Source organism: Vitis vinifera, chromosome 13, assembly GCF_030704535.1.
Source record: "Vitis vinifera cultivar Pinot Noir 40024 chromosome 13, ASM3070453v1".
NCBI lineage: Eukaryota > Viridiplantae > Streptophyta > Magnoliopsida > Vitales > Vitaceae > Vitis > Vitis vinifera.
Window position 1 is genome coordinate 9543061 of NC_081817.1, and position 24952 is coordinate 9568012.

Here is a 24952-nt window from a genome sequence, read left to right on the forward strand (position 1 = left end):
GATTTATAAAAAAAATATAAAAAGACAAAAAAGACGGAGTAAAGGAAGGACAAGGTTTGACTAAAATTTAAATATTGTTGTTATTTAATAAATTAAATTCTGTCAAATGATTAAAAACCACATATTTGAACCGTCCAAAGTCATAAAAAAATAAATTTAGCATAGGGGTAATCAACTTTTTCAAATTTGGTTAGAATATAATAAATAATTTTTTAAAAAAATGATTATATGATCATATTCAGACCTAATAAATAAATAGATTTGGGAGAGGTGGTTCCTAATAATTCTAAATTTAGCAAAAATCAAATCAGTCAATAATTAAAAATAAATAAAAATTGAGAACGTACCCTTGGATCGTCCAATGTCATAGTGGGGATTCGGCTTTTTATATTGGTTTAGAAATGAGTGAAACAATTAGAAAGTATTGGAAAATTTGAGGGGCCCAAAAGTCATAAAGATCGCATATTGTTTGTTGCTGACTACATCGTGACTCACCCTATCTACCCACACGAAACGACGAGGGGGCAGCATTGATAGTTGAATGAGTCGCATTTTGATAATTTAACTATTTTATATATATATTTTTTAAAAAATAAATAAAAAGAGAGAATAATGTAATTATGCATCATCACAAAAATTATATTTAATCATTTATATTATTATTTTTTAATTTTATTAAAAATTAAAATTTTTTCATACTGAAAATTATGCATCGAAGAACACAACCCTTAAAAACAAGATATCACATTTATATGAAAAAAAATATTATTCTTTTATGAAACAAATAAAATTAAAGTGTATTAAAAGTATTAAATCGGAAAGAATGTATCATTTTTATTTTATTTAAAAATAATTAGGGGATATTTGGTAAAACTTAATACTTATCACTTAATAACTTAAAATTAATTTTAAATTAAAATATATTTAAGTTGTTGACTTAAAATTTATTACGTAATTTTATTTTTTAAGTACTAAAATTATTTAATACAATTAACTTTAAAATTATTACAAATCATCGTATTGAAGTGGATTGTTTTTACTTATTATTTAAAATTGTTTTTGACTTAAAATCATATCATTAAATTATTTTAATAAATATACTTAGTAATTTAAATTAAATTGTTAAATTGGTTTACGAAACACCCATTTCCTTTAAAAAAATAATAATTTTTAAAATCTAAATTCAACTATTGAAAAAGTTTTATGGACATAAATTTAAAATCTTTCAAAATATTTTTTAAAGATACGAGATAAGTTTACATTTCTTGTACAAATGATTTTTATTTTTTATATAAAAGTTATTAAAATAAATAAGAGGAAGTGCATTCAAAGCACACCTCAATATTATTCCCTTCTATTTAGAAGAAAAATCATGGGAGCAAATGATGTGAAATAGGTAAAAAACAATCCCCAAATAGTATTATTTTTCCCACTAAGCTTATGAATGTAAAACAAAAACAATATTGTTAGAAGTGGTTTTGTTACTTTTTGTGCCAAATTTAATGAACGTTTTGGCGAATTGAACACAAGATAGATTAGATTAGAACTCCTAAGAATTGTTGCAATGCATACAAACTTAATTTTCCCATTTTAACTCTCAAATATTTAGGGAAGGCATGTAGCTCATGATCGGAAGCAAACCTCCAATTTTCACTTGTGCTACTGTGACCAAACGTAGTCTCATAACCAATGGGGGAAACAATCAAATCACTTCACCAGAGGTTACACATATAGACCCATTGAAACCAACCCAACAAACCAATTATTCAACCCCACGTGACTCACCGCCTGTTATCATAACACCCCGTGACCCCACGGTGCACATTATCATCATTCAAACTTCCATGTGCTTGCTAACATGTCCCTTTCTAGAAATTAACCTTAACAATGCTGATCGGTGGCCCTCCTCTCCCGTACCACCACAGGAAGGCCACCTCTCACGGTGGCCGTGAGCCCCGAATCGAACCGGGGTGCGACGTTGGCGTGAACAACGTGGATATTGAATGGTCGGAGCACCGCGGCCGCCACGCTTTTCATCGCCACCACTGCCATTTCCTTCCCTAAGCAAACCCTAATCCCAGCTTGAAAAACTGGGAACTTGAATGGGCTCTGTGGAAAGAATGTACCATTATTTAGCCACCTCTGTGGCCTGAATTCCATGCAATCTGGACCCCAAATTGCTTCAATTCGACCCATTGCATAGGGATGGTAGGTAACCCTAGTGCCCTTCATCACGAATGTTCCGTCTCGAAGAACATCGTCTTGTCGGGCAAACTTTGAATCGAATTGCACTGGTGGATAGAGTCTTAGGCTCTCATGAACAGCTGCATGGAGGTAGTGCATTTCCCTTATTAGTTCAAAGCTAGGGAACTCTTGATTTGGGTGCATGATTCGGTCTGCCTCGTCTCTGATTTTGGACTCAACCTCTGGGTGAGTGGCCACCAGCCAGAAGAATGTTGTCAGTGCGGAAGCCATGGTGTCGCGGCCTGCGAGGATGAAGCTTATAACAATGTCTCTCAAGTAGTCATCGTCCTTGATGCAAGCCATGAATCTTGAAAGAAGGTCTTGGTGTGTGGAAAAGCCTAGTTTTCTCTTCTGTATTATCAACTCCTTGGCAAGGACATTGACCTTCTTGATGGCCTCCTTCAGTCTTCTCTCTGAACCTAAATTCAACAAACGTTTGATCTTCCAGATCAATGGTGAGGCTACCATTGCTCTCTCTGCAGATAACTTGGTTGCAAGATCAAAGGATTCAGCGAATTGGGAGATGGGCAAGGCCAATTCGAGGCAACCGGGGTCCAAACCGAAGGAAAATTTACAAATATTATCAAAAGTGAATCTTCGGAAAACATCTTGTAAATCCAACACGCTGCCATCTTTCTCAGCATATGATGATAAAAGGGGTAGAAGCCGATGTTTGATCTCGGCCATGACAACCTCAAACGCAAATGATCGTATAGAGACACTTCCAAGCTCTAGAGAAGCCATTTTCCTCTGAAACACCCATGAATCTCCGTCCACATTGAAGATACCCTTACCAAGGAGATCACCAAGAATGGTAGAGAATGGTTTTCCTTTTGGATAATTATCGAATCGGGTCTTGAGCATATACTCAACATTATCCGGATTTGCAGTGATGGTGTTGCCAAGAACATGTATATGAATGGTGTGGGTTGGGGACTTTTGGAGAAGATGAGTATACCAGTCACAGAGATTGCCGAACTCCATCAACCAGCTAGATGTGAGGTACCCACAACAAATATCACAATTGCACCAAACTTTCTGCCTCATGAAAAGAAGAAAGAAAGAGAAAATAGAGAAGGATATGGTGAAGAAGAAGAAGATGAAACAAAAAGATGCTTGCAGAGACTGCAAGAAAGAGAGGTTTTCAGAGTATTCCATCAAAGGATAATGGAGCAGAAACTTTCAAAGAAGAAGAAGAAGACGGAGAAGAACGGGAGAGTCAGTGCCCAGCTATAGGGAATAATATGAGTCGAAAATGAGAGACTTTTTTTATTTGATGAGTGCTTTTGGTGACAGACTAGACAAAGCTTTCAATTTATGGGGATGATAAGTTTATTTGTTTGTCAGAGGAAACGGATGGAAACATTGTTACTTTTGCCTGCGTGATTGTCAGTGGTGGTTACGTATGGATCATCTTGCCACGCACACAAGAGAGGAGGTACCATATCTCAATTCGACCACATAAAATTCAATAATTGAAATTGATTTTGAAATACCTAAAAGCTAAAATTTTTAAGGTACGTGAGTCACCAACTTTTACATGTGATAGTCAATAAAATCAGTACATAAGTTAAAATTTTGGATAATGTTATTCTTTTTATTCAAAAGGAAAAAAAAATTTGAAGAGAGTTAGGATGTTTTTTTTCCTTTTTTTTTTCAATTTAAAATTAATTCTCCAAACATTTCCCAATTTCAAATCAAACCCAAGTTATTTCAAAGAAAAAAAATGAACGACTTATCGTAAGACTGGCATAATTTAATCATTCTTTAACAAATTGAACAATATATATATATTTTTTCTAAATTTTACATTGTTTATGCCTTTGAAGATGATTTTGATAAAAAAAAAAAAACATTTTGGATGATAATTAAGCATCACCTGCTGAGGTTAAAAAAGGCAGGTCTGTCATACACAATTCAAATCATGGTGCATCTTTCGATTCCACAAATAATTTCATTTGATTGATTTTGCACAAAGTGCAAGACTGTGGGGGCATTTAAGCAATTATCGGGTGGATTGAGTATAGCGATTTGGTCATGTAATAAAAAGAGATACAAAATATATGCTATAGCAGGCGATGATGGGGGTGGCTATGGTCCACATCTGAGTGAAATCACCAAGAAACCACACTGAAATAGCACGAGTTTCGCCTGTAGAAACGACTGAAAGTGGGTCGTTTATACTTTATAAGACATATCTCAATCCACACGTCACGGAATATGTTAGTCTTTATATGAGTTATCCATCCAGCCACGTGTACAAAAAATTTATAATATTGTTTTGGGTTTTGATTGAATTCCATTTCCGGTTAGTTGTTGGGAAAGAGTGTGGTAGATGGGGATCTTTGGTTGCACTGCCTTCAGATCAAGGTAGATGGGATTCATTGATGGCACTAGGCACTATGTTGTTAATTTTGCAATGCATGGCGAAAGTCTCTGACATAGCCATTACTGTAGCAAAAGTTTTACCCAAGCATGAGCTTACCGTGGAAAAGGAAAAATAAATGAAAGTTGAGTTGTTCATGTTAGTTTGCCTTTTGGGTGACATCAGCTAGCTTTTTTTCCTTTTTTCTTTTTCCTTTATTTATTTTTTTGGTGTGTGTGATGAATGAATATATACCTTCTATAATTTAAAATTTGGGTTCTCAAAGTTAATTATAATTTAAAATTTGGCTTTAAAAGTATTTAACTTTTAAGTAATTTTACTTAGAAGAGCTTTTACATTTTAAGTCATTCTATTTTGAAGATCACTTAAGCAGTACTTAATCAAAGGTTTTAGATAATAAAAAAGTTATATCAGACAAAATTCAAGAGAATATGTGGCTTAAAACAATGTGAGAAGTTGTATCAAGATTCAATGTAAAATTTAGCAATACCTACTCTTTATGCACTTAATGTGGAAATGTTGAGTTTCCATGCAAGTATCTGTGACTAGTCCTTGATGAATGGCCGGCCTGACTCCTCTATAGCAGATGGGTAATGATTTCTTCTTTCACCACCACATTATCTTAAGAAAGGGCTTGTCAATTGGGCCTAGCACTTCTAATGCGAGGAACAAAGGTGGGTTAGGGCTCCACATGATGGAAAATTGGAACTCCTTGCCTTATAGTCCAAGAGGTTTGGGGTTTTTTTGGAAGGCTGACTCCTGCTGGGAGATCAGCATATGCCCATTCTTTGGAAACAATGGTGAAAATCATGAAGGCTAGAGCTGAGGCTTCATTACTGGGAGTATGTTCTACAGTCAATGCTAAATAACTGACTTGTGGCTTGATAATTAAGCACCCATTCATCACTATTCTCCACCCAGAACTATAAAATATAAACCCTGCAAATATGATCTGGACATTCGAAGGTGAGGGAACTGATTCCTTGTTATCAAGATCTAGGCTTAAGAAAACAAAGTTGGTTTCAGAATGAGGATATGGAGATAGATTTCGTGCTCTCTTTCGGTGGATGCGACACTCATGTGGTTGGTTCGCAATTCTCTTCTTTTGGGGCACATGGCCTTCAATTAGGCCAATTGGAATAGGCGCTCCATATATTCCCTCTTTCGACCCCAATATGCTGCAATATATGACCAAATACATGACCCCATAAAATTCCTTTTCTGCAGTTCCCTTCTCTTTATCCAGTGTAAGTTCTTCAAAACTAGAAAATATTTTTATATTAGGTTTACATGACAATAATTGTGAGAGAAGAATAATTTTGTATTGATAGAAAATTGTACGTACTGTAAGTAGATGCTTCTTTATTTTTCATCGAATCATAACTAGCAAGTTATAAAGCACCAGAGCAAATGGAAGATTTAACAATTCGACGGGAAGCCTGTTTTTCCTTTTTTCCTTGTCTTTTTCTTTTCCTTTCCTCATGGATATTCTGAATAATTGATATTGCTGAAAAATTGGGTACTCCGCCATATTTTTCCTCAATCAGAAATTCTTGACGAACACTCTTTTTAACTGTTCATTGTGGTTCTCTAGGGAACTTTATTTGAAGGTCTAGTGTATACATGTCTCATGCACCTATCCAGTGAGGGGATAATTAAAGACCTGTCTTGCTAAAGCAAAAACACTTTTAATGCTTTATGAGCAATACGAATCTCTACAGAATCAATTAAAGTGAAACATGAACTTGATATTCGTCCAGAAGGTGAATCCACAAATTTAATGTCTTGGAAGTATGGCATGTCCTCAAAACCTATGCAAGTTTCATGCCTTGGTGATATCATTCTTTGAGTGGGTGTGGCTGTGCTCTAAGGAATAAGCTATAGGCAAGGATTCCCATTTAGATAAGCATTAATGAAAATTAATTATCCGCTCCATACTTGCCCAAAGAATATGATGCATTCAAGAGGGCGTGTTCTCTCTTATAAATAGGTCTCCCTTGGCTGCTCTGAGACAAGCACAAGGTTCTTCACTAAAGACACATAAAGACCTTACATTAAGAGGAATGTCGAGGACAGCAAGCACTACCACATGGCAGGCCGTGGAAACTGCACCACCCCGTCTTCTTAAAGTAGAGAGAAGGCTTAGTGTGGGGAGGAGATTGGAAACCATTGAAGAAGAGAGCGGTGAGAGCAGCAGTCGCACTCATACCTGCAACGGGAAACTGCCGGCCTTTGATTCATCCTCCAAGGCTGATTTTCCCAAACAGTTCCCCTCTATTGTGGCTGGGTAAAAGGAATTGATCACAGTTCTCTTTTATGGTGGTAGCCTCTCTTCTTTGATTAGTGTGTATTTTCTGTTTAGAGCTCAATCTGTAACATGTATTAATTAGAAAAAGAGAAAAAGAAAAGAAGAATATATGTAGATGTGATGAATGAATAATAGGGTCCTTGAACCATGGAAATTAAAATTTTGGATGTTGCCTCCTCTTCCCTTCTTCTCTCTAAGAATTTGTAGTGTTTGGTTCTGTCGACTGACAGATATAATTCTCTAGTAGAATTATTTATGTTTTCACAGATGATTCTGGTTCTCAATTATGGGGAGAAAAGGTCCCAATGAAATTAGTTAGAAGAGATGAATGGGAAATTCATGTATTTATTCCCAGTTTTGCTTATATTTTCAATAAAACGTAGCCATTTAGGATGCCCTCTATAAGCTGGGAGTCTGACAAACTGCTGGAGGTAGGTTCAGCATTTGCCTATGTTATTGCTAAATCCTTCTCAACCTCTCTGGATTCCTCTGGTGAGTGAACATCCAGAGTAAGGAGATATTCTAAAGGAAAATAGTAAATTCCCCAAAACCTTTATTAAAAATACCTCAACACATTCAGTGAGATTCAGTATGTCATGTGATTTTTTTTTTCTTTAAAATTGAAAATAGTCAATTACTAAGTTTTTTTTATCAAAATTCTTATATATTCAAAGTGGCTAGCATTCGTGAGATATGTGAGTTTGTTTGAATCTCTACTTCTTGGTGAAGTTTTTAAGTACTTACAGCACCCATATATAGCATCCACTGAATGCGAATACACACAGAATTTGTTCTTCCCGACAACTTGATTTAGAGACTTTCCATATGCAGAAAGATTCGTGCTACCTATGCTCAACAGAGTTAATAGGATCTGATCATAGCACAAATGGATTAGTTCTATGGCTAGAAAATGTGGTAAATACGACCGTATATGTATGAAATAAGAAACTGTTGGAATAGTTCTCCTGGTAAGCAAAGCATTTTGAAACGGTGATTAATAAAATTGATTAGTCTTTTATTCAATTTGATCGTGCGTAGATGTATTTCTTTATTATATGTGGTTTACATAAGTATTCAGCTCAATTGAGTATATTATATATGGTGTGAGTATATGTGGACACAAAGATAGGACTTAAACCATGAGTTCCTTGTGGCTTGATAAGTTTGTTTACTATACCATTCAAGTTTGAACAACTCAGTGATGACTGTAGTGCATGATCTCCGTACTTGGTGGGTTGACTTATCTTAGTCATGGAGTGGGCCTTTGAGGTGGATATATTAGTGTTCATGTGTGGCTCATCATAGAAGACCTATGGAGATGCATGTCATGTGTGGTATTTTTTAGAAATGCAATATCTCCTAGTTATATATTGCAGGTGCTCTTAATCTTGACGGGTCATCAAGCTAACGTTTGGGTTTGTGATCACTTCGAGAGTGGTTGCATGAAAAAAGTAAAAAGGAAAAAGGAAAAAGGAAAAAAGGAAAAATGGACATAGGAAGCTTAGATATTCACCTTAAATTATTGAAAAAATAATTGTACATCTAGAAACCAATTGATTAAATATGCCAATGATAAAACTTAAAGGTGGAATATTTCTCTCTTTCTTTTCTCTACTTGTTTTTTTTTTTTTTAATTCTTAAAGTAAAACTACACTAATAATAGACAAAGACATCTTGAAAATTCACAAGAAGTAGGGATGAAGGCTTCACGTGGAATTAATTACTTGTCATTTAAGGGTCTAAATCACCCTACAAAATTTGGCACCCTCATTCTTGCATATCCGAAGACCAATCAAATGCAAGTATCTTGTGGTTGAAGTGAACTATAATTCCTTTTTTATACAATATAGACACCATTAATTAACTACGGAGTTGAGAACTAATATTTAAATCTAACTTGCTAATGTGAAATAAATAAATTGGTTTAGAACTTCTTTGGGCAATATTTTTAAAACGGTTTTTAAGAATAATTTTTTGTGTTTTCAAAAACAAGGAACTAAATTCTAAAAACCAATTTTTTATTCTTAAAAAAAAAACATGTTTAGTTAAACTAATAAAAAATAGTTTTACAAGGCAAATAAAAAAAATTGTATTTTCTTTGATCAACTTAATGTTGTAAACAAATAATTTTTAGATAAAAAAATCTGTATCCATTTTTAAAATGGTTTTCATAAATTTTAAATTAAAAATTGCATCCATTTTTATATATATAAATTATTTTCCCTCTCCTTTCTTTTCCTAGCTTGTTTTATTATTGCATTATTTACTCTTTCCCCAATTTTTTTTCCCTTTTGCACAATTTCTTCTTCCCTCATTTTTTTTTCCTTTCTGCACACTTTTTCTTCCCTAGATCTTTCTTACATTCTCTCTCCCTCTCTAAAACTTCACCTAATTCTCACATCTTTCTCTTAATAAGATTCTTCATATATCAATAAAGCTTCTCTCTCCAAATTAACAAAAAAACTCATGTAGAGGCAATTTTTGAGTTGGGAAGCCATTAAAGTAAAATTTTCTTTTTTCTCCTTTCCAAATTATCCATCATACACAAAGGGGTGAAAAATTCCAAGGGCAATGTTGTTTTTTTCTCTGTACTTAGTTGTGTATTGAGCTCTCAAGTTGAGGAGAGGAGACATGAGAACACGGATACCTTTTGAAAACATGGAGAACAACATTCCTTTTCCCTTTGAATAGTGTAAAAAAAATAGGTGAAAACACCTTTAAGATGTTCTCAAAAAAAAAAAAAAAGGGTTTTGAAAGCAAGAAAAATATGGAGAACATAAACAACACCACTTGCCAAACATGCATGTTTTTTGTGTTTTCTAAAGTGAAGACTAATGTATAAAACCTACTATGCCTCAATGATAATTCGATGTCTTGTAAAATCATCAAGTTGATTATAGCATTAGCATATCTTACCTACATGCTTTCAAAATTATGTGATTGGTGATGATAATGCCAAGTGAAGAATTGATGGGTTTAGTTTTATTTAAAGATTGTGGTTCATTAAGTTATAAGGAATTTGATTGTTATGATTGTTGCCTTAAATTTATGGATCAAGAAATTCATGCACTTGAGAAAACCAAGTACAAGCCAAATGGAGAAGGTGGTTGCTTCGAAGTAAGATCGGTAGTCAAGGTTATAAGAAAAAAAAAACATGTTATAGACTCTAAAATTTGTCCCAAACTTTTATTTAATTTATTTTCGTTTTTATTTATTTATTTTTATTTTTGTTTAATTTATTTATTTCTTATTTATAGGACTTTTGGTTAGTTAGTTTTAAGTATAATCCTCTTGATTTTAACTCATTTTCATGCCCACTTGTACCCATTTTTAAGGAACCAATTTGGACCCTCCGTGTTTTTTACTTTCATCACCACCATCCAACCCTAAGACCCAAGAAAAAAGCCCAAACCGTCCCCCAATCCCTTTATCTCTTATTTTCTCATTCCTTTCCTTTTTTATTCTTCCTCTTCTCTTTCCTTCTTTTTCTTTTCTTCATCCTCCAAACCATCATACCCATGGCGACTGCTACTCTCACCACCAGTGATGCCACTGTCGGCGCGCCACTACCAGCCAACAGTCCCCTTCAACTTCGGCAATCACCCCCCTCCCCTTGGCCACTTCTTATCTCCTTCTCTCTCTCTCTCTCTCTCTCTTTCACACCATACCCACGACTCCCACACCACCACCCCACCATGAGCACCACCATCACCATCCATGGTGAAGCTCACCACAAGTGGCTATTGTCACTTCGACGCCGACAACACCATCTCTCGACCATGACACCCATTCCTTCCTTTGTTATTTCAAAAGTTTAAAAAATGATAAGTCTTCCCTTCTTTCTTCCTTTACATCTTCACAGTGCATTGTTTGGAGACTCACGTATTGTTTATTGGGCTTTGGATTTTGTTTATAGGCTTTGAAGATATTGGGCTTGCATGGTTGTTGATTTGGGCTACTAACTTGTGTGATTTGGGACATTAAATTAGGCTTGAGTTTGGGTCTGCTTGAATTTATTTGATTTTTGTTGATTGGGCTTACTTGTATTTGGGTTGGTGTTTTGACATTGCACTAAGGACGGGAAGAGGCAAATTTGGTGCACGATGTATTAGTTGGAGGCAGTTGGGATAGTTGGAAACAATGTATGGGTATGGGCAGAAAGCTGGTGGGACTTGATTTGGGATAAAAAGAGGGATTGGAGCAAGAAGAGGGGGGATGACTTAGATTTTCACAGCTCTCCTTGTGTTTTGAATTTTTTCTTTCATTCTAGTAAGAGAGTATGGAGATTGATAGTATATTTGGGCTTCATTTTGGAAGATGTTGAGACCTCTCGGGATTGGTATGTAAAGGGTATATTTTATTCATCATTGTCCTCCTCTTTATTTTGTTATTTTTGTATATGCTAAATGTATTTTGTTTGTCATTTTGGTAAATATTGTTGCATGGATTCACTTTCATGCTCTTGTAAATATTGTAAATTTTTGTTAGTGGTTATTATTGTGTATGCATTAAAGTAATTTATTTATTTATTTATTTATTCATTCATTTTGCATTCTTTCTCATTTTTTGATTGTTCTGTAAAGTAAATTTATCTTATTTATTTGTTTCTTTATTTTATAATAATAATAATAATTATACTAAAACTGAAGCTTTTTTAAGATTTAATTATTTATAATAAATTTTTTAAGTAAACGGAAATTCATAATTCTAATAAATAAAAAAAATTTAATACATTTTTTAATAAACTAGATTTTGTTTTTAAAAAAAATAGATAAACATAAATCTATAGTTATCAAGATAAAATCTCTTTTTTAATAGATAAACTCAAATTCTATAAAATTGATTTTTTAAAAAAAAAAAAAAACAAAATGCTCTTTATTTTAATAAAACCGGAAGAGTCTTTTTTCCTTTTTTTTTTTTTTAATAAAAAACCATTTTAAATAAAAAAATAATTAAAATCAGAAATTCATGATTGTAATAAATTTGAGATTTTTTTAATAATAAAGTTGACATTTCTTTTATACAAAACCAAAAATAACTTTTTTTTAAAAAAGTTACAAAGCTTTTCTAAATAAAATTGGAAATTTTTAATAAAGTAAGATAAAATGCTTTTTTTAAAATTATTTTAATTCAAATATATATATATTGTAAATAAAAAAGGATTGAAAGACTTTTGTAAATAATTCTAAGAGTATTTTTTTAAGTTAAAAACCATTTTGGATTAGAATTAGTTTATAAATTAAATTACAAAAGTTCTCCTTTAAATAAATAAGAGATAACTAATTTTTTTTAGATAAACTTGTATTTTAATTATTTATTTATTTAAATAAATAAAATTTCTTTCTCTTTCCAAGCAAATTTGTAAAAAGATATTCTTTTAATAAGTGTTAAAAAAATAAAAGACAAATTTCTTTTCTTAATAAAAGTTAAGAAAATTCCCTTATTTAATATAAAATTTTAAAAAGCATCTTTTTAAATAAAAATTGAGAGACTTTTTTCTTCATAAATAAATTTGTAAATGGACTTTTTATAAATAAAATTGAATTGGAATTGATTTGTACATGAAATTTAAAAATCATTTTATGATGAAAGTCAAGTAAGACTCTCTCGAATGAAATTATGAAAATGCAAATTTATTTATTTTTAACTCTCAAATTGGAACCACTTTTTGTGAATAAAATAAGAAAAATTGTTTTCTTAAATAAAATTGGATAAACAACTTTTTATAAATTCCAAATCTTTAAAGATAAGTTATAAATTTGAAATCTTTTTTTATAAAATTGATGATATTGTGGACCCGAATTTTAAGTCGCTACTTATTTTAATTTATTTTAAAGGAAAAATAAAACAAAAAAGAAAACCCTAAAGAAGTGACTCCATAGTTTTTGGAAAAGCGTGTCTTTGAAAAACTCGAGTCTAGGTTTGGAGATTAAGTTACCTATTGAGAAGGTACCTTTAAAAGGTAGCACCCCTCAAAGTTCTAATTAATTATAGATACCTAAGTAGGTTAGGTGTTTAAAAAAAAAATAGCATGCCAAACAAGAAAAACAATCACAAATATAAAGAAGATTTAAGGTGTGTACCTAGACTGCTTCTCAAGCGCTACCACAGAAACATCAAAGTTAGTTCAAATAGTATATCACTTAGCATGTGCCTTATCAGAAATAATCGAACAATGAAATGAGTATCAAGACATCTAGGCACTATCAAACATGGGTGTAGTTCATAGTGACAAGCATATTCACAGAATTTAGAAGATGGGCGTTAGGGGGCACACTCGGATAGCATAGATAACTTGTAATGTGCTTTCGCAAGTCATGAAGGGTTAGATAATAAATAATGAAATACAGAAATCCTAGCACGCTTGTTATTTAATTAGCATAGCAAAAATGATCAAAGTATACGACATCATCAATTATCTCATACATCTTGTATATAACTCCTAAAAAAAAATAGATATAATTTCAAAAAATGGCAAAGGTGGCAGTAAAGACGAGCTAGTTTTGAAAAATTTTCTTATGTAGGGGTTCCATCAATTCCCCAATTGATATACACAAATTTAGCCCAAAATTATCCTATTTATTTGGGACCACAAGCTTGGATTCGTATTCTACTCAAAACCAGAATTTTTATTAAAAACTGAGAAATATGCAAATTGATCAAGACATGGTTGCATATTATTATTATTTTTTTTAAAAAAAAAAGAGATTTTGATTCTAAAGACTCTGAATGAAAATTTTCTTTTAAGATAGATTTTCAGAGGGATCTTTTAAAAAAAGTATTTTATTTTTAAAATAAAATAAATTAATTTGAAAACAACAAAACATAATAAACATGCAAAATAACCAAAAACAAAATCACAAAGTAGAATTTGGACAACCTAGCAAACTAACAAGGATGCAGTAGATTTCAATGAATTAAAAGGTGTCAACTGGCCATTATCTGATTATCAACTTCAGAAGGGACCTGAATTCAACAAGGAGAAGTGTAAACAGTCTTGCAAAGATGATTGCCTCTGTGTGGTTGTTATCTATAACACTAACAATCAGTGTTGGAAGAAGAAGTTTCCTCTCTCAAATGGAAGACACCAACCTACACAAAATGTCTTCGAGTACTCAACTGCTCTCATCAAGGTACGGATTAAAAATGATACTATAGAGAGATGCCCAGACAAGTCTACCTTGATCCTTGTTGGGTCAGTACTCCTTGGCAGCTCTGTGTTCTTTAATCTCTTTCTGTTGTTAGCAATCCCTGCGGCTGCTCTCTTCTTCTACAATAAGAAACTGATGAATATCCAGTCCGTTTCAAGCAAATTCCCGACCACCAGTGTGAGAACTTATTCATACAAAGAGCTTGAAGAGGCAAACGGTGGATTCAAGGAGATATTGGGCAGGGGAGCTTTTGGAACAGTTTATAAAGGGGTTTTGGCATCAGATGCTAGGAGATTTGTGGCAGTCAAGAAGTTATATAAGGTGGTACAGGAAGGCGAGAAGGAATTCAAAACAGAAGTCACTGTGATTGGGCAGACCCACCATAGGAATTTAGTCGGTTTGCTTGGCTATTGTGATCAGGGTGTGCACCGGCTTCTGGTATACGAGCACATGAACAATGGATCTTTAGCAGACTTCTTGTAATGACCGGGTATTTTATGACACGTTAGCAATTTTAGTCTAAAAATTCTTATTTTGTGTGATGGTTGAAAAGTCAAAAAGAAAAGTGTTTGGAGAACATGTGTCAATTTCGGATTGGTGAATTTCGTTTTATTGCGTCGGTCAATTAAACAAGTTGAAATTTTATGCCATGTCAGCCTTAGGATATAAAATTCTTAGGATTTTAGAAATTGGAAATTTTCGGGAACGAAAAACGAAAACGAAAATGAAAAATAAATAAATTAAGATTAATTAGAATTAATTAAGAAAAATAAATAAATTAATTAAATTAAATTGATGAATAATAATATTGAGAAAATTAGTTTTTATTTGGTGTTAATAAATAAAATCTATGTGTTAAAAAAAATGAATTGGAAATCAAATAAAACAATTAGAATAAACAAAAGAAAAGAAAATAAAACAAATATATTTAATGGGCTTTGAATATGGGTTGTTAAGGTAATGGGTTGTAAAAGAAAAAAAAAATTTTAATGGAGTTGGGCTTAAGTGGCTGGTGGCTTTTAAAAGCCTAATGGGCTGTTAATAAAAAGAAAGAAAAAAAAATGGGTTGGGCTTTTGAAGTTTGGGCCAGGCTTGTGTGGCTGGATGGTTAGTAAAAAGAAAAAAAAAGAAAAAAGAAAAGGGGCAGTAGCACGCACGCGGGAGAGAGAAACAGAAAAGGGCACTGTGCATAAATTAGGGCACTCGCCGGAATTTTGATTGGACGTTTGGACGGCCAAACGATTTCCGTTTCGGCCCAAATTCGGAGGAAGTACTCTATTCGACTAGACGAACAACCCTGCGGTGGCTGATTTTGTTTTTAACGGCCAAATTTTCAGATTTGAGGTAGGGGACCCTAACCCTAAAACTTAAATTTTTATGTTTTTCCCTTGGAAAAAAATTATAGATATTGTCATTTGGAGTTAATTAGGAATTATAAGTGTTGTATGAATTTTTCTAGAATATTTGGGATTTGTTTGGAATTTTTGGAATTTCGGGAAATTGATTTTGATTGATAATTAATTGTTTTGAAAGGTTAAAAATTATTAGATGGGTTGGAAAATTCCAAAATTTGGGTTAAATTTTAAATATAATGATTTGTGAATTTTTAGGCATTGGTTAGAATATTTTCGAAAATTTTAGGGTAAATAGTTAGTTAATTTTGGATATTAGAAATTATTATAATGGTTGAAAAATTTTGTAAGTGTGGTAAAATCTCAAGATTGTTGATATGCAATTTTTTTTAATATTTATTTGGGATATTATCGGAAATTGTAATGTGTGAAATTGTTTGATTGGATTATTGGGGAATGTTGAGATTGTTGAATTATTGAGGAACATTGGAATTGTGGCATTCATTGCATCATGGTTATGTGAAAAAATAAATAAATAAATAAAATCATGAAGATTGTGAAAAGTGTATGAAATGGAAAAAAATGAAATAGAGATGAGAAGTGGAAGCCCGTGTGAGGCGAATTAAGAAGGGAGAGAGATCCCTAGGGTGAAAGACCCAAAAGTTTACCCCGGGAAGACTCCGAATGGGGAGTGTATTTGGGTGCGGACGCGTATCCTTCGGTGAAAGCCCGAGAACAATAGTGCATTGTATGACTGTGTGTCACACGTTCATGTGCATTCATGTAATTGTTGAATATTGTGAAATTGGGTATAAAATTATATATATTAAACTATGTGGTTTGATTGACACTGTTGAATTGTTCCTGTGGTGTTGAAGTGTTCTTTTCGTATTCTTTGAACTTAGTAATCCCTTTAACCCCTTGGGTGTTAGGCACCCTACTGAGCAATGTGGAAATGCTCACCCCTTCCTTGTTACACCTTTTTAGATGCAGATATCTCTCCTGAGGATCCACAGGTGGGACAGGGAGGACTTCAGGATGCTCCTGGAGCGGCCTAGTGGAGCGTGACATTTATTTGTTATTGTGTTCCTTTTTGGATTTTGGGGATTTGTTTTAGCAATTATGACTCATGGATTTGCTATGAAGCTTTATTTGATTAAGTTGTTAATTGTGAACTTTTATTTTGGACTATAATGAATATTTATTTAATCTTGTTGTTTTGAGTAGTTTTGGGATATTGTAATTTATGAGAATTCTAGTGAGATGTATAAAAAAAAAAAAAAAAAATCCAGAGTGTTTTGGTTGACTGCCAACATGGAATAGGAGGAACCCTTAGGGTCAAACCTTTGACCTGGGGTCACGGGTCAAATTTTGGGTCGCCCAGAATTTGGGTCATGACAGCGTGGTATCAGAGCCAAGGTTGCAATAATACCTTGGGATCAATGTTTGTGGGTGTTTATGTGTGTTGTGATGTTATGATTTTTGTATGTGTTAATTATCAAGTTGATGATTAATTGAATTATGTATTGAGAGCGTATGAAAGTGAAAGTTTTGATAATTGTTGAAGTTGTTAAGTGTGTATATGGGAAATTTATTTTTGCTCACCTTGGTAATGTGGTTGGATTAGGGTTTGTTAAACTTGAAATGGCGGGAAGGACCAGAGGAGGAAGATCAGAGAGGAATGAGGAGTTGGAGACAGTTAGAGAAGAACTCCGAGAAGTAAGAAGAGAGTTGAGAGAAACTGTTGAATTGATGAGAGGCCAGGGTTCCAGGAGAGCAGGAGATACCCAGGGCCATGAGAATTCAGGCCACTCACATAGGAGGAGCCGCACTCAGAGGCCAGTAATGAGCCAAATGGAAGCAATGAAGAGGTTCATGGTGATGTAGCCTCCATCTTTTAATGGAGAGCCCGGTACTGAAGCAGCTGAGCATTGGTTGAAGAGGATGAGAAGAATTCTGGTGGGACTGGACATACTTGAGGAAAGAAGGGTAGGTCTGGCAACATATATGCTTGTGGACAAAGCTGATTTCTGGTGGGAATCAATGAAAAGGGTGTATGACACTGAGGTTATGACCTGGGAGGAATTTGAGAGAATCTTCCTAGGCAAGTATTTTGGGGAAGTGGCTAAGCATGCCAAGAGGATGGAGTTTGAGCACCTCATCCAAGGAACCATGTCAGTGCTGGAGTATGAGTCACGTTTCTCAGAGTTGTCTCGTTTTGCTTTGGGGATGATCAGTGAGGAAGGAGAAAAGGCTAGGAGGTTCCAACAGGGGTTGAGACTTGCTATTAGGAACAGATTAGTCCCACTGGCAATAAGGGATTATTCTGAGTTGGTTAAGAGGGCTTTGTTGGTGGAGCAGGACATTGACGAAACCAACCAAATTCGAGAGCAAAAGGGGGACAGAAAAGGGAAACAAAGAATGGGGGAAAGTTCCCAGGGGTCACAGCAGAGGCAGAGGACTCAGCAGTTTGAGAGGCGTCCCTCGTTCTATGCAGGAGAGGGACAGATTGCTCAGGGGGTGGCTGCTAATAGAGTATGTTATGGTTGTGGATCAGGAGACCATTTATGGAGGGCTTGCCCATTGCGAGGCACACAGCAGGCTCGACCTCAGTCTCAGGGAAGTTCTCAGCAACAGTCAGTAGTGTCTTTCCAGCCCCCTCAGCTTCAGTTGCCTTACTATCAGATGCCATAATTACCCCCAGCAGCGCAGGAAACCAGGACAACTACCACGAGTCAAACCCGCTCTTCTTAGGGGTAGAATGCTAGAGGTAGGGGAAGACAGACAGCTGGGAGAGTTTTTGCCTTGACCCCAACAGAGCCAGAGGAGGATGCCCTTTTGGTGGAAGGTATGATTTTGGTATATAGTACTTGGGTGCGTGTTTTGTTTGATACTGGTGCAACTCATTCTTTCATTTCTGCATCTTGTGCTAATGCATTGGGGTTGAAATCGGAAAGGGTAGAGAATTTGTTACTTATTGAGTCTCCTATGGGTACGAACTCTAGAGTTGATAGAATATGCAAAGGGTGTGTTATTACCTTAGCAGATAGAGCACTAAATGTGGATTTGAGGATTTTGGATATGATTGGGTATGATGTTATTTTGGGAATGGATTGGTTGGCAGTGTATAGAGCGGTTATTGATTGTCATCGCCGCAGGATAATATTTTGGTTGCCAGAGGGATTTGAGGTTTGTTTTGTTGGAGGGAAGTGTGTTAGTTTGCCTTTTTCGCAGTCCGATCCGTGCTATCATTATGTGTTGAGGAAGGGATCAATAAATTTCCTAGCTTGCCTTCGTGGTAAGGAGAAAGCCCAGAAGGACATTACAGAAATTCCAGTGGTGAGGAAGTTTCAGGATGTATTCCCAGATGAGTTACCAGGTTTACCACCGCATAGAGAGTTTGATTTCTCTATTGAAGTATACCCAGGAACTGATCCTATTTCAGTATCCCCTTATAGGATGGCCCCTCTTGAGTTGAAAGAATTGAAAACTCAGTTAGATGAATTGTTGGGTAAGGGTTTTATTCGTCCAAGTACATCGCCATGGGGAGCCCCAGTGTTGTTTGTGAAGAAGAAGGATGGCACACTAAGGTTATGTATTGACTATAGGAAGTTGAATAGAGTTACTGTGAAGAACAAGTATCCTCTTCCAAGGATAGATGACTTGCTTGATCAGTTGAAGGGTGCGAAGTATTTTAGTAAGATTGACTTGAGAACTGGGTATCATCAATTGAGGGTTAGGGAAGATGATGTTTCTAAAACCGCTTTTAGAACGAGATATGGGCATTATGAGTTCTTAGTCATGCCTTTTGGGTTAACTAATGCCCCTGCTGCTTTCATGGATTTAATGAACAGGGTATTTCGTGTTTACTTGGATCGGTTTGTGATTGTCTTTGTGGATGACATCTTGATCTACTCCAGGAGTTTGGAGGAGCATAAGCAGCATTTGGTGACCACCCTTGGAACTTTGAGAAGGCATCAGTTGTATGGGAAGTTGGACAAAAGTGAGTTTTGGCTTACTGAAGTGAACTTCTTAGGCCATGTGGTTTCTGAGGCAGTAATAGCAGTAGACCATTCAAAGGTGGAAGCTGTACAGGAGTGGCAAAGGCCTACCAATGTATTTGAGGTTAGAAGTTTCTTGGGGTTGGCTGGATATTATAGGAGGTTTGTGGAAGACTTCTCTAGAATTGCAGCACCAATGACTCGGTTGACTAGAAAAGGGGTGAAGTTTGATTGGAATGAGGAGTGTGAGAATGCTTTCCAGGAGTTGAAGCGGAAATTGACCACTGCTCTAGTGTTAACTGCTCCTATTAGTGGAGAGTTGTTTATGATTTATTGTGATGCTTCTACAGTGGGGCTAGGGTGTGTGCTAATGCAGCAAGGCAAGATGTTAGCTTATGCCTCAAGACAATTAAAGCAGCATGAGCGGAATTATCCAGCACATGATTTGGAGCTTGCAGTAGTGGTGTTTGCCCTTAAGACTTGGAGACACTATTTGTATGGAGAGAAGTTTGAGGTGTACTCTGATCACAAGAGTTTGAAATACATTTTCACTCAAAAGGATTTGAACTCTAGGCAGAGGAGATGGATGGAGACATTGGAAGATTATGATTTTGCCCTTCATTACCATCCTGGGAAGGCGAATGTTGTAGCAGATGCCTTGAGTAGAAAGAGCTATGGCCAGTTGTCTAGCTTGGGGTTGAGAGAGTTTGAGATGTATGCAGTTATTGAGGACTTTGAGCTATGTCTTATTCAGGAAGGACGTGGTCCATGCTTGTACAGCATATCGGCTAGACCAATGGTTATCCAAAGAATAGTGGAGGCCCAAGTTCATGATGAGTTTTTAGAAAAGGTTAAAGCCCAGTTGGTAGCAGGTGAGATAGATGAAAATTGGTCTATGTATGAAGATGGGAGTGTGAGGTTCAAAGGGAGATTGTGTGTGCCAAAAGATGTGGAGTTGAAAAATGAACTTCTAGCAGATGCTCATAGGGCGAAGTATACCATCCACCCTGGGAATACCAAAATGTATCAGGACTTACAGAGACAGTTTTGGTGGAGTGGGATGAAGAGAGATATTGCTCAGTCTGTAGCTAACTGTCAGATTTGTCAGCAAGTGAATGCTGAACACCAGAGGCCTGCAGGGTTGTTGCAACCTTTACCTATACCTGAGTGGAAGTGGGATAATATTACTATGGACTTTGTGATAGGGTTGCCAAGAACTAGAAGCAAGAAAAATGGAGTTTGGGTGATTGTGGACCGTCTTACTAAGTCAGCTCATTTTCTAGCCATGAAAACTACTGATTCCATGAACTCTTTGGCTAAGTTGTATATACAGGAGATTGTGAGATTGCATGGGATACCTGTATCTATAGTGTCTGACAGGGACCCTAAGTTTACTTCTCAGTTTTGGCAGAGTTTACAAAGGGCTTTGGGCACCCAACTGAATTTTAGCACCGCTTTTCACCCTCAGACAGATGGTCAATCAGAGAGAGTGATCCAGATCTTAGAAGACATGTTAAGGGCTTGTGTTTTGGATTTTGGAGGAAATTGGGCGGATTACTTACCTTTAGCAGAGTTTGCTTATAACAACAGTTACCAATCTAGTATTGGCATGGCACCTTATGAAGCACTCTATGGGAGACCTTGTAGATCGCCCTTGTGTTGGATAGAGATGGGTGAGAGTCGTTTATTGGGACCTGAGATTGTCCAAGAGACTACAGAGAAGATACAACTCATCAAGGAAAAACTTAAGACTGCCCAAGATAGACAGAAAAGTTATGCAGATAAAAGGAGAAGGCCCTTGGAGTTTGAGGAAGGGGATTGGGTGTTTGTAAAAGTGTCCCCTCGAAGAGGCATATTGCGTTTTGGGAAGAAGGGGAAGTTAGCCCCTAGGTTTGTGGGACCATTTCAGATTGATAAGAGAGTTGGCCCAGTGGCATACAAGTTAATTTTGCCTCAACAGTTGTCCCTTGTGCATGATGTTTTCCATGTGTCGATGCTAAGGAAGTGTACTCCAGATCCAACTTGGGTAGTGGACATGCAAGATGTTCAGATTAGTGAAGATACATCTTATGTGGAGGAACCTTTACGAATTCTGGAAGTTGGAGAGCATAGGTTCAGGAACAAGGTGATTCCTGCAGTCAAAGTGTGGTGGCAACACCATGGGATAGAAGAAGCCACTTGGGAACCTGAGGAAGAAATGAGACGACACTATCCGCAACTCTTCTACGAATTTTAAGGTAAGCTAGTTTAAATTTCGGGACGAAATTTCTTTTAGGGGGGTAGGATGTAATGACCGGGTATTTTATGACACGTTAGCAATTTTAGTCTAAAAATTCTTATTTTGTGTGATGGTTGAAAAGTCAAAAAGAAAAGTGTTTGGAGAACATGTGTCAATTTCGGATTGGTGAATTTCGTTTTATTGCGTCGGTCAATTAAACGAGTTGAAATTTTATGCCATGTCAGCCTTAGGATAGAAAATTCTTAGGATTTTAGAAATTGGAAATTTCCGGGAACGAAAAACGAAAACGAAAATGAAAAATAAATAAATTAAGATTAATTAGAATTAATTAAGAAAAATAAATAAATTAATTAAATTAAATTGATGAATAATAATATTGAGAAAATTAGTTTTTATTTGGTGTTAATAAATAAAATCTATGTGTTAAAAAAAAATGAATTGGAAATCAAATAAAACAATTAGAATAAACAAAAGAAAAGAAAATAAAACAAATATATTTAATGGGCTTTGAATATGGGTTGTTAAGGTAATGGGTTGTAAAAGAAAAAAAAAAAAAAATTAATGGAGTTGGGCTTAAGTGGCTGGTGGCTTTTAAAAGCCTAGTGGGCTGTTAATAAAAAGAAAGAAAAAAAATGGGTTGGGCTTTTGAAGTTTGGGCCAGGCTTGTGTGGCTGGATGGTTAGTAAAAAAAAAAAAAGAAAAAAAAAGAAAAGGGGCAGTAGCACGCACGTGGGAGAGAGAAACAGAAAAGGGCACTGTGCATAAATTAGGGCACTCGCCGGAATTTTGATTGGACGTTTGGACGGCCAAACGATCTCCGTTTCGGCCCAAATTCGGAGGAAGTACTCTATTCGACTAGACGAACAACCCTGCGGTGGCTGATTTTGTTTTTAACGGCCAAATTTTCAGATCTGAGGTAGGGGACCCTAACCCTAAAACTTAAATTTTTATGTTTTTCCCTTGGGAAAAAATTATAGATATTGTCATTTGGAGTTAATTAGGAATTATAAGTGTTGTATGAATTTTTCTAGAATATTTGGGATTTGTTTGGAATTTTTGGAATTTCGGGAAATTGATTTTGATTGATAATTAATTGTTTTGAAAGGTTAAAAATTATTAGATGGGTTGGAAAATTCCAAAATTTGGGTTAAATTTTAAATATAATGATTTGTGAATTTTTAGGCATTGGTTAGAATATTTTCGAAAATTTTAGGGTAAATAGTTAGTTAATTTTGGATATTAGAAATTATTATAATGGTTGAAAAATTTTGTAAGTGTGGTAAAATCTCAAGATTGTTGATATGCAATTTTTTTTAATATTTATTTGGGATATTATCGGAAATTGTAATGTGTGAAATTGTTTGATTGGATTATTGGGGAATGTTGAGATTGTTGAATTATTGAGGAACATTGGAATTGTGGCATTCATTGCATCATGGTTATGTGAAAAAAATAAATAAATAAATAAAATCATGAAGATTGTGAAAAGTGTATGAAATGGAAAAAAATGAAATAGAGATGAGAAGTGGAAGCCCGTGTGAGGCGAATTAAGAAGGGAGAGAGATCCCTAGGGTGAAAGACCCAAAAGTTTACCCCGGGAAGACTCCGAATGGGGAGTGTATTTGGGTGCGGACGCGTATCCTTCGGTGAAAGCCCGAGAACAATAGTGCATTGTATGACTGTGTGTCACACGTTCATGTGCATTCATGTAATTGTTGAATATTGTGAAATTGGGTATAAAATTATATATATTAAACTATGTGGTTTGATTGACACTGTTGAATTGTTCCTGTGGTGTTGAAGTGTTCTTTTCGTATTCTTTGAACTTAGTAATCCCTTTAACCCCTTGGGTGTTAGGCACCCTACTGAGCAATGTGGAAATGCTCACCCCTTCCTTGTTACACCTTTTTAGATGCAGATATCTCTCCTGAGGATCCACAGGTGGGACATGGAGGACTTCAGGATGCTCCTGGAGCGGCCTAGTGGAGCGTGGCATTTATTTGTTATTGTGTTCCTTTTTGGATTTTGGGGATTTGTTTTAGCAATTATGACTCATGGATTTGCTATGAAGCTTTATTTGATTAAGTTGTTAATTGTGAACTTTTATTTTGGACTATAATGAATATTTATTTAATCTTGTTGTTTTGAGTAGTTTTGGGATATTGTAATTTATGAGAATTCTAGTGAGATGTATAAAAAAAAAAAAATCCAGAGTGTTTTGGTTGACTGCCAACATGGATTAGGAGGAACCCTTAGGGTCAAACCTTTGACCTGGGGTCACGGGTCAAATTTTGGGTCGCCCGGAATTTGGGTCGTGACACTTCTTGTTTGGAATATCTACACCTGAATGGAACCAGAGACTCCAGATAGCCTTTTAGAGTAATGATGGGGGAAACTGCTTTACCAATTGCTTGAATCCTCTCCTGATCTCCAAAATTTCAATGCTTTTTAGAGTAATGATGGTGGACATGAGATCCTTGAAGGGAATACCACAGTTTTGGTTTTGTTGTATGCATCCCCTTTGCTCTTAGCTTCTCTTTTAAGGCTCCCATGACTCTGTTGGCCAAATAATTTGAGTTCGAGTTAATCTAATATTAGTTAACTAATTAATTATTAAATTGTATGCAGATCTCACTAGGTAATCTATTCCCTTTCTTTATTCTATAAAAAATCTAATTACAATACTATATGAATTTAGAAAATATTCTATATAATAATTTTTTATTAAAAAAAATTATATATTCCAATTAAAAAGTTGAGACACTTCCAATAGATTTTAAAAAACAAATTTTTCATACACAGATGAACATGAAGGGAAAGTAGAGAAGAATAGGGTGGAGTTCTATATATAAGAAAATTTTTAAACTATTGTAGACATAAATAAATTACCATTAATTTGGTCTTCTAAAAAAAAAAGGATAAGTCTTATTATCTTGTTGGTAAAACCTACTGGAAAATAAAATTTGCTAAAATTAAGGAACTAAATCCCTTGAATTAAGCAACTAAAATTGGGGAATTTGAAATTCAAATTCTCTATCTTCACCTATAAATAGAGATGTCTTCCATCAAGAAGATGAAAGGGAAGAAAATTCAGAAATCAAAGAAAAACTCCCTACAAGTTCGATAAGCAGCAAAAGAACTAATACACTCGTTCTTTGCCGTTCAACAAGGTCATTCGGGAATAAACTACTTGTGGCCCTCAATCGACCTTTGAAATCAAGAAAAAATATTCTTTGTTAGAAAGAATATTATTATTATTTTTTTGAGATTG

General features: G+C 35.1%; 1 protein-coding gene and 1 long non-coding RNA gene across 3 annotated transcripts; one reads left to right on the forward strand and one right to left on the reverse strand.

The window, feature by feature from the left end:
* Positions 1–1660: 1660 nt before the first annotated feature.
* Positions 1661–3548, reverse strand: LOC100248872 (cytochrome P450 94C1). Its single transcript, XM_010660436.3, has one exon. It carries the CDS (start codon positions 3400–3402, stop codon positions 1882–1884), a length of 1521 nt encoding a protein of 506 aa, XP_010658738.1. The 5' UTR covers positions 3403–3548; the 3' UTR covers positions 1661–1881.
* A 14690-nt stretch (positions 3549–18238) lies between these two features.
* Positions 18239–23832, forward strand: LOC132254971 (uncharacterized). 2 transcript variants are annotated; one of them, XR_009467447.1, is made up of 2 exons: positions 18239–18289; positions 23594–23832. It is a non-coding gene; the product is annotated as an uncharacterized LOC132254971 (long non-coding RNA). The 2 variants fall into 2 exon arrangements; XR_009467448.1 differs by lacking the exon at positions 18239–18289 and adding an exon at positions 22413–22597.
* The last annotated feature ends 1120 nt before the right edge of the window (positions 23833–24952 follow it).

Coding starts and splice junctions, on each gene's coding strand:
- LOC100248872 (XM_010660436.3), bottom strand. CDS start 3,402: ATGGAATACTCTGAAAACCTCTCTTTCTTGCAGTCTCTGCAAGCATCT.